Source organism: Nematolebias whitei, chromosome 17, assembly GCF_014905685.2.
Source record: "Nematolebias whitei isolate Nwh7 chromosome 17, NemWhi1, whole genome shotgun sequence".
NCBI lineage: Eukaryota > Metazoa > Chordata > Actinopteri > Cyprinodontiformes > Rivulidae > Nematolebias > Nematolebias whitei.
Genome location: NC_056514.1, coordinates 32537833 through 32548798, shown reverse-complemented (window position 1 = coordinate 32548798; position 10966 = coordinate 32537833). Strand labels below are relative to the sequence as shown.

At 38.2% G+C, this 10966-nt stretch overlaps 1 protein-coding gene across 1 annotated transcript in view; it reads right to left on the bottom strand.

Moving 5' to 3' along the window:
• Positions 1-10966, bottom strand: part of dock1 (dedicator of cytokinesis 1) — a gene marked incomplete in the record, with an annotated part of 276885 nt that overhangs the window by 86287 nt on the left and 179632 nt on the right. The window contains 2 exon segments of the mRNA XM_037691498.1: positions 6773-6867; positions 9458-9559. Coding sequence (XP_037547426.1) covers positions 6773-6867; positions 9458-9559 — 197 coding nt within the window.

Sequence of the window (10966 nt, the reverse complement as noted above, 5' to 3'; positions counted from 1 at the left end):
TAAATAAAGGTTGAATGAATGAAAACATATTAGCTTAAAGTGAGAGACTATTGCTGTTTTGTTGTTCTCTTCCTCTTCTGGCTTGATAAATGTGTGTGTTAGCTAGTTAAATAAATAAATAAAAATAAAGATTGTGCTGAGCTGCGGCTGCCAATAAAGAAAACTAATGAGGAACAGTGACGTGGCTCGCCGGTGTATGAAGAGGAAATGGAGGGAAGACTGAAAGCAAGCAGTGAAGGATGATGCTGAATAATTCTCATACATCAAATAAAACATATAATTAAAAATCTAAGTAGACCAAAGACATGTGAGGTTATTTTTATGGGTACACATTTCTAAATATGTCATTTGCATTAACAGAAAATATCTTAAATGGTTTACAGAAAGACATTTAACAATTTTATTAATAAAAAAGGAGTCGATTTGAGAAAATGTGGTTATAGCCTTTAAAATGTGCTTTGTTTAGTCATGATATGAAAGCATTTTTTTTAAGCCAAAGTTAATAACTGTCTTTGTCGTTAATGAGAGAGTAAGATGTAATGTTGTCAGAGTGAAAGAACACGTTAGTTAAATATCACTAATTACACTTCATCAAGCATAATTTTTACACAGTCTGTTAATTTAATGTTGCTGCTGCTCGAAAGCTTTACCAAACAGGTGGTAAAACACAAGAAAAGCACGCAGACAAAGTGGAAATGTATGCTTCAGATATATGTCAGAGTGTAATCGACCTTTCCACTGACCTAAGCAAGCTGACTCGTTTCCTGTCATTTTAGCAAACATGTGTGAGTCGATCTCTTCCGCCAATTAGCTGTCGCCGTTAAGGCACGGTCAGTTGGCGTGGGGGGAAATGGCAGTTGGGAGCTAACCATGCTGATGCTGCTGTCACGGGGGCAATTAGAACCCATAAATCAGTCTGCAACCTGGAGGAAGTCAGAGCTGATGGGTAGAGAAGGAGTAGGAGGCGATGCCCGTCTCATTAGTGGTGCTATCACAATGTGTGGACATGAAAGAGCCATCTGCTGATGGCAGCGCTTGGAATCTCTGTGCTACGTGTGAAATGTCCAGAAACAAGTATCTGTAGTTGAGTGTTCAAACACATGCCTTAAAGGGTTTTTACAGGAAATGTCTAATAAATAAAACAAACAAAAAAATCTAATATAATGACAAAACAGTCGTCTAACTCCAACTGATTTCCTGTGTACCCCTCTAAACATTTTTTGGTTAAGATTTTGCAGGTCTGATACCAAGGGGGCCCTCAGCAATATCTAAACACTGCTCAGTTCATACCATGAGTCCTGTTTGGACTCCATTAAAATGAAATGGAAAACGGACTTGGAGGAATCCATCAGACTCAACCTGGAGAAAGATCATTAAGAACATTTACTCATCAATCCGTCTGAGAAAAGTTGTAATTCAATTCAAGTTAGTGCACCGGCTGCACTGGTCCAAAAACAAGCTGACCAAGATGAAAGCCAACCTGGACCCCGCATGCAATCGTTGCAAACAAACTCCAGCTACACTCTTGCACACATTCTGGACCTGTCCCAAACTGAAGACGTTTCGGCAATCTATTTTTGACACCTCCTCTGGGATATGTGGAAAAACTGTACACCCATCACCATTCATCTCACTGTTCAGGGTGGTCCCTGTGGATATGTCCTTCAGCGAATGCGAGGAGGATGTGATTGCCTTTGGCTCTCTTCTGGCCAGGAGGCTAATGTTGTGCAATTGGAAGGACACACATCGCTCAGCACATGTTCATTGGATAAGAGAGGTGATGTATCATATCCATTTGGAAAAAACAAGATATACCCTGAAGGGTTCCGTTAAAAGATTTTGGGACAATTGGTGTCCTTTCATGTTGTATGTGGAAAAATTGTCAGTGACCGTTTAATTTATGTATGTATGTGTGACTGATCCGGTATGGGAGGGAAGGGGTGGGGAGCTTGTTCTTTGTTCTGTTTTTTTGTTGTTGTTGTTGTGTGCCCATGAACAAAAAAAAAAAAAAATCAATAAAAAAAGACTGTTAAAAAAACTGACAAAAAAACAACTAAATACAAAAAGGCTTCCATTGTACTAACTTCTGACTGACCGTAATGTTACCGGTAATTATCTGCATGTTTAAATTTTAAATTGAAACTTAGCAGAGTTTATAAAAGGTTTTACAATGCGGTTCTCGTTCACTCATCACTGCATTACAGGCTGCCGTCATTGAGAACAGTTTGGAGTTTACATCTTAAAGCAGCTTAAAAACTATTATTATTGTTGAAGACTGAAGTGCATTTTATTTCCATTAACCATTTACTTGTTTTTCAAAATGTTTATCTAGAAATTAAAATCCTAAATCAAAGCTCCATATGTTTTAAGACACAGTAGGAACAGTAAGGCAGAAGCATCGCCAAAAATGTGCTTGTTTAATTGTATTTTTTCTATTTTTATAGGTTTACTGCTTCTAAGTATTTTAAATATAGCTTGACTCCACCTAAACTATGTAAACCATTTGTCCAATTAGGACAAACTTGAAGTTTGTTTGTTGTTTAATCCCAGGGAGTGGTGTCAGAGGTCAGAGAAGGCGAGCATGTGATCGGGAGGTCAGCTTACATTACATGCCGACTATTTCGGGTCTATTAGTACCTCGCATCGCGGCCCACAGGTGGATTGGCTTCAATTCCCTTGCCACCTCGGTTCATTCAGAAATCACACCGAGGCAGACAAAAGGCGTGTGCGTAAGTCCCGACTTGAAAAGTGAAATTGCTTTTTGTTTCACCTTGAGTTTTCACTGTTAGAGCAGGAAAGCACCTAATCAAACACACTCTGGTGGACAGACAATAACTGGAGTTCAGATAGTTTGTTATAAAACCGACTCCCCCCCCCCAAAAAAAACAAAAAACAAAAAAAAAAACAGATTCAGGTACGTAGAAGATGAGATGAGTCAGACTTTGAAAGACATGTTTTTTTTAATTGAAATGAACTACAAAAAGTGAGACTGTGCAAAATGAATTGCATCTCCGTCACAGACGAGTGCAGCTGTACCAACGCTCCAGTCAACAAAGCTTCTACAGGGGGGCAGGAGAGCACACGCTGACCTTCAGTTTGAGACAAAGATAACATTTCATACACTTTGATATAAAGCAGCAGCTAAAAAGGAACCGTTGGGAGCTCAGTGATACTCATCACATCACTTTGGCTGCTCCCAAAGGTAAAAATCACAGCGAGGACAGGGAGGTTAAATGAACTTAGTCCGAAAAAAGCACTTGAAGCCATGCATGGCTGAAGGGTTAAGCATGAGGCTTATAAAGGTCAGGACTGCCTTATTTGCTGGCATAGCAGTTCAGTCCAAACAGAACAGATGTCATTTGTTTACCTGCAGGGAAAAAGACCTACACCGACGTCTGCTCCTTTGTGGCTCAGGTGGCAGATGATGATTTTAGGAAGAGGCGCTCAAAAGGAATCTGGCTCGCAGCAATCGAATGGACTAATGAAAGCAATAGAACGTAAATTGAGAAGCAATGCAATCTCTAGTCAAATGCCCTCGCCGGTGATGATGTTGGAATGATTTTGGTACGACCGGGCAGGGGCTGAAAAATAATCACAGTCAAATAGAGACTGCTGCAATAAGCAGTGCACCTGCTGAAAATGGCCACTTTCTGCATCAGGACACAAACAGCTCCAAGCCTTGGGATTCTGCTGTTTGTTTTTGTTTTTTGTTTGTTTGTTTGTTGTGTGATTATGAAGCATTCACTGTTGTGATCATTTTTTCGGCATCTTTCATGTTCCACAATTTTTGTGCTATTTTAACAAAGGTTTTTCTTTCAGGACAATTCTGCTATGACTTTTGGTGCTGGTGCAACTTTAGCTTTTTGAAATATTTAGTCTTTTCTGCCACTTTTTTAATCTCATAGAAATTTAATTGAGCATCCTTCAAAGATCTGTTTACAACCTTTTACTGCTCTTTTCACATCTTGTTCTGGTTCAGCTTCTTTCAGCTTCTTCGTGCAAATGCAAAAAAAAAAAAAAAATCACCTACTTTCAGCTGATTTCAGCTGTTTTGCACTTCTTTCTGATTCTTACTGATAACTACCATTTTTTTCCGACTATAAGGCGCACCAGATTATAAGGCACATTAAGTGAAACATAACAGTCGGATAAGTCGAACTTTATTCAACTCATTCACAATAACCACATAAAATTGGCTCGAGGTCACTAAGCACAACCAGAATTAATACATAAGGTTCACTGGATTATTACGTTCACTGTCGATTTTTGAGAAAATTTAAGGATTTTAAGTGCACCTTATAATCTGAAAAAATGTGGTACAACATTTTTGTGCGTCTTCTAACTTCTTTCAGCTAATTTCAGCTTATTCATGCAAGTTTCAGCTTTTTATGCTATTTCAGCTACTATTAAGCTGTTTTATGCTAATTTGAGCTTTTTCAGCTAATTCCACATCATTTGCATTCATTTCCACTTTTTTCAGCCTAATTCAGCAAAAATGTTTTCTCTCCACTTTGTTCTGGTAATTTAAGATTCTTTCTGCATTTTAAGCTACTTTTTAGCTGGGTTTTTTTGTATGCTAATTTAAACTTTTTCAGATAATTTTCACATTTTTGTGCTCATTTCTGTTCCTTTCAACCTAGTGGGGCAAGCGTGTTCTTTCTGATTTCTGATGCTAATTTAAGCTTGATTTTCCTTTTCAGCTATGTTTTTAGCATTTTTAACTAGTTTCAGATGTTTTTTAGATGAATTCAAGATTTTTTGTTAAAAATTCTGCTACTTCCAGCCTAATTAACTTATTTCTACTAATTTTAACCTGTTATGCTCCTTTCAGCTTATTTCTGCTAGTTTCAGTTATTACATCTACTATATACAGTAGATGTTTTGTTATTTTTAGCTTTTCAGCTTATTCCACATTTTTAAAGCTAATTTCAGTACTTTCCACTCCTTTTTGTAATTTAAGCTTTTTAATGCCTTTTCAGCCTTTTTTTGTTGCTAATTTCAGCCTTTTTTAGGTAAATTGGGAAATTTTGTGCTAATTTCAGCTTATTTAAACTTAATTCAGCAAATATTTTCTCTTTCTGCTTTTTTCTGGTAATTTAGGCTTGTTCTTCCTTATCTGCTAAAATTCAGCTTGTTTTTAGCTAATTTCAGCTGTTTTTCAGCAAGTTCGTCAGCAATAAGCATTCACACTGCATTTTCGCAGAAAACGCAATGTCTCTAGTTTGATTTGTTTCATAAAACAACTTAAACCAACAGACCAACTTAAGGATAAGCTCAGAGACCTTTACCTTTCCGTTTCTTTTAGATTGTTGATACAAAATACCAGTGGTTCAAGCACAAGAATAATTTATAATCACATTTAACTTTAGTTGTTTGAAATGTCCACGTCTCCTTATGGGTTTCATTCTCTGCAAATGTCTATGTGAAGAAGTTCTTTAAAATCTTGTGCGACGAGAAAACATGACATGTTGTCTCGAGGAATGTGTTTAGATTTGTCTAAAGATTTAAACAAATGAGTTTTGCAGAATTTTGCATATCGCGGTGCATTTTATACCAAAAAACTGGCAGCTTGAGAACATGTTAGCTGTAAGTCTAATGTAATTTGATACAGCTAGGGCAAAATAAGTTTCTCGTTAAAACTCTGGATTAGCAAAAATCCATAAACACCAGGATTTCAAAAGAAATAGGTGCCTATACATGTGTGGGTGACTTTCTTGAATCCAGCTCCAGCTACATTACGACTTCCCCTGCAGGTCATAGAGCAAGTCTTCCAGTCAGACATACCCCAGAAGGCCTCATCAGACACAGAAGCTCGATCCTTGACATTAGCCCAAACTCCCCCAACTGGCTTTTGATGATATGAACTCGACTTTGAGCTCTTCTTCCATACAGTCAAACTGCAACCTGCTGGTCCCAGCTTGGTAAAGCTAAAACGGCCATGTTATTAGAAAACGGAAAGATGTAAAAGCAGACGCTGTCATTGAAACTCTTCCTATGAAGGGTATGAACAGATTGTGGGACAAAAAGAAGAAACAGCATCTGAAATGAGTTTAACACAAAAATATTCTATTTCTGCCATTTTTTATTGCTGTTTTTACAGTTCACTGCAAGTCAAACGATGCTAAAAGGAAGAAATCCTGTTAGTTTTGTTTTTCTATAGGTAATTTTCAGTGACCATAAGAATAAAAACATAAAAAAAACAACTCGAGGTTCTCATAACGTCATTGCTTTACAGTGCACGTAAACACATCCAGTTACTGCATGTCTCTTACAAAAGCATTAGAGGAGGAAATTGTCTAAAATACGTTTCTCATCCTAACATATTTTGGCAACTACACAAAGCAAAGCTCTTCACTAAACTCCCAAAATGCAAAGCATAATCCCCTCTTTTTTTTACATTTCAAACCAAATTAAATCAGGCAAGATTCACGTTAATAAAACACAAAGCCAGAGTGGCACAACACGCGAGAAAGTAAAGAGGATGCTGAGACTAAATTTGGAGATTAGACAGCGTACACCAGAGCATCTATAATTCATGGGATTGTTTGCGGCTGCGCTGACTGCTCATCTGATTGCTACACCGCTGAGGCCTTGTGCCGATATTTGCATGGAGAAAAAAACATTTGAAAAAATAATAAAATAAAAACTCATACAAACTCCTGACTGCCGTTCCTTAGCAACAACAGAGCAGGGAGTTTCAAGGAACATGGCCTTGTGTGTGTGTGTGTGTGTGTGTGTGTGTGTGTGTGTTTGTCCAGCTAATTGTACTTACTTATTTTGCATCATGTTCATTATGATCCAGTCTGAGGGGTAGACGTTTTTCCCAATGAGATCTTTAAACATGATAAATGTTTCCATTAAGAAATCCTGTGAGAGAGAGAGAGAGAAAAGTTTTCAAAAAAGAAAATAGTTATTGTATTCCACCAAAAGGTTAAGAGCCACCTAAAGTATGAAGGTGGGAGTTCGTGGATTTAAGGCAGAAACAGCTTTTTACTATGGTACTTTCCGGTGTATAAGCAACTACTTTTTTCACGGGCTTTGAACTGCGCAGCTTACACAATGGTGCGGCTAATTTACGGATTTCATTTTTAATAAGCTAACGAGCTTTCTGCCTCCAAAAACATTTAGCGTCGTCACACCCGGGCGCTCATATAGCTGCCCAATGCACGTCTCTCATGTGGGGTGGGTCCTCGTGACTCTGTGAGACTACCTGTATAAATAAAGGTTAAAAAAATAAAAACATTTTGACCAGTGAAATTACTGAACAGGTCACAGTCGAGCCAATGAAACGGGAAGTGGAAGAGAGAATGGGGAGGGGGAAAATCCCCCTGCATGTGCACAGCATGTGAGTCTCACATGTTCACAGAGCATTATTTTGCTCTGGAGCAGGATAACAGTATGAAGATGGCGATCAATGACTTCCTGGTAAGCTACTGTATTTTTTATTTTTACCAGCCGTGTTAAAGGCATTTTTCAGATAAATAAAAAAATACTGTACTGTACATATTTGTGTATGATACTGGTACATATTTATAAAGTTTTTAAAAATCTTTCTGTGGAAATATCTCATGTTACAACATGAACTGTTTTTCTTAGACATTTTATTGTTGGATGTAACTGGGACCCTGTGTACATAATTTCGCTCCACCACATGTACCACATGAGGTGCGAATGACAATAAAGAAACTCTGACTCTGACTCTGAACACCCGCAGCTTATACACAGGCGAGGCTTATATAAAAACTTTAAAAAAAATGTATTTGGTGTGTGCAGCTTATATTCGGGTGCGCTCTTTAGACAGTAAATTACGATAGTTTTTAAGATCAAGGGAATGATGAGGAGCTTTTTCTTATTTTTAAAGGTGAACAAAAACTGATAATCTAGAAGAAGGTTTGCAAACTCAATCATCCATCCAGGTAGATAATAATATAAAAAAAAAAAGGTTAAATCAGGTCATCTGGACCAGGACGAAACGCTTCTCACTTAAAGAAACTGGTCCAGATGACATGACAACCTTTTTTTGTTGTTATCTACCTGGATGATTGAGTTAAACCTTTTTCTGAACCACTTTTGCCTTGGATGTCCTAAGGCTGTTTCTGTGAGCAGCAAGTCGGCCATCAGGCATAAAACATTTGATTGTTGTACGTGATGACTGTTTTGGATGGGTGTGTTTTGCATGTGTTAAAAGCCTGCTTCTGAGATGCCAACAGTAGTGAAGCTACTTATGGGACAGATGTGGTTGGCAGGCTGCAGACCAACGAAGTCCTCCGGATCAGGGACGAAATGTTTCTCACTTAAAGAAACTGGTCCAGATGACACAATTTAGCCTTTTTTGTTGATAATCCAGAATATTTTTTAAGCTAAAATGTGACATTATAATGAGAATACGATTATGTGATTGGAGCATGACTTTACTGGTGATTAGGACGCTACTTCTGCGTGGTCATTTATTCAGGACAAAGTCAAAATAAACTTTTTATTTTTTAAGTTAAATGCATTTTGGTGGGTCCTTTTTCCCCCTCAAACTCATGCAACTAATTTACAAAGCAGCTTTTCCTTTTGTTTTGTTTAAGATTATGCCATTCCCACATTACACACATTTCTTTTCAACACAAGACCAGATAAATACCTAAGGCATAAATATGCATGTACATCTATTTCTATCTGAAATCGTTTACTCCTTGATAGATGAATCCCTGTGCGCTGTGTTGGTTGACACGAGCAAAAAAAGAAAAAAGGCCACAAAACAATAAAGTCCTTTGGGTTGCATCAAGTTCTGAAATGTGCTTATGGCTCACAACTTCTCTAAAATAGAAATTGACAAGTAGTCTTTAAGTCGCAGTGCAAAATTATGAAGGTCAAAAACCACAATTATTTTTATTTATGCCCTCTAATATTTTTATTTATGCGTCTTTCCTTCAAAATAGTTCCTGTAACATACAAAAAGAAAGTCTGTATATAATAAAAAACCCAAAAAGTCAAAACTCAGGGTCTTCTTGTGATTTATTAATTTCTACCTGAAACGCAAATCTGATTTTTGCCCTTCCTTCAAAGCTCCTGAGTCACCAACAGGGAAATGTATTTATTTATTTTTGTTGGAGTGGAGTAATAGAATGCTAATCTGGCAGCGGCTGCTAGAGGAATACTGCTTTGAGGGCAGGATTATTCAGAGCCGAAATCCAAAACCTCTGAAATGTATCCCTCCTCCACGAGTCGGCTGCAACAAGTGATCCATTTTCTCAGATGCAACTATCCTCGTGAGCAAAGTGTTTCTGTAGAAGCCCAAAGGCAAGGACTCAAATAAATTTAATTTTATATATTATAAAGAAAAAAAGGACCCAATATATTATTTTCAGGAAAGACAAAGAAAACAGGACTTGGACAGACAATAGGGAATTATAGGTTTATTATACAAGAATGTAGACGGCATTTCTCACAGTTCTTCTGATGTACTCACCACAACATCACTCGTTATCATGCCAAAGGTGCTGATCAGATGAGTGTAATGATAGTCATCCATCTGTCTCAGTGTAGCAGTCATGCAGGCTACGAAGCTGCCCTGCGGAAGGGAAAAAAGTGCATTCAGTAGACAATCTAGTTTGAAATCAAATGCTGAGGACAAAATGGCTGTGCCTGTGATTTTGAGCTGATTGGATACAAGGACCGACGCAGGCTCGGCCTTCCTGGTTTGACCAGGAGGGCAACCTCACCGGGTGGTTGATCTCATTAACCTGCTACCCTCCACTCCTCCAGCTCTTTGTCTTCCCTGATTAAAAACCAAGTGAGTTCCCCAAAGTGCTGCTTTTGCCTTGCAGTGCACCGTCCTGGCTTTGGTTACAGGAGCAGAGTGTAAATTTACTGCCAAGGCGAGATAAGAGAAAGCCAATGTGTGGCTGGCTGGGTGAAAAGAGGCTGCTAGAGCCCGTCTGTTGTCATTTCTTTGACACAAATGGACAAAGAATGATGCGTTCAGGATTAAAAAAAAGGTAATAACAACTGAGAGTGTAGGCAAATATATTGGAGGAGCTTGTCCAGACCATTAGTGTAACAAGAGGATGAGACACTGTAAGAAATTCAGTCGTGAGTAATTACACAGGAGATTTATGCAGAGAAGCAAGATAATCAGCTACCAAGAGACAATTACAAGAACAAAAGAAAAGCAGAGAAAGTTGGCAGAAACATGTTATTTGCTAATAACTGACAAAAGATGTGGGAGTTTAAAAAAAATGTCTAAATGAAAAGTAAAGTAGCTTGAACGAATGCAAAACATCTTTGATTATTTCTGACTAAATACAAACTAAAACACTGATTTATTGAAAGTAATTTAAGTAAAATAAATGATTGAGGGAGTGGTGGTGAAGAAGTTAGAGAAGGTGGATCTGTGATCGGAAGGTCTCCGGTTCAAATCCCGGTACAGACAACATCAAAAGTCAGGGTGGGATAGGTGAAGCATCCACACCTGCCTCCACCCTCATTTGCTCAACTCTGGGCCCTTAACCCTCATCAACTGATTAGTCTCTTTAGAATGACTTGTTCAATTAGCTTTGTAGAGATGTAGTAGAGTGCTGTATGAATGGGTAAATGAGGACACAGATTGTTTTGTAAAGCACTTTGAGTATCTTGAAATAAGATAGAAAGGCGCTATATAAGTACAGTTCATTTACCATTTACCATCCCCCAGGCACCCCAGATAATAGTTCTCTGCTCCACACAGAGGGCTGTGGTAGCTTAGTTCGCTGTGGCGACCCCTGACAAAGGGAGAAGCCGTAAGAAGAAGAAAAAAATTTAATAAATAAAGGTCAAAATTCCCCGATGCCTTTAATGCTTAAAATAGGGTACAGAGCTGAATCCTGTTGAACCTAATATCTGTCAATCTGACTTTGGTATGGCCATTCTTGTGCTGGCAATGTAGGAAAGCCGTGGCAGTTAGGCCTGTCACGATAACAAATTTTGCTGGGCGATTGTC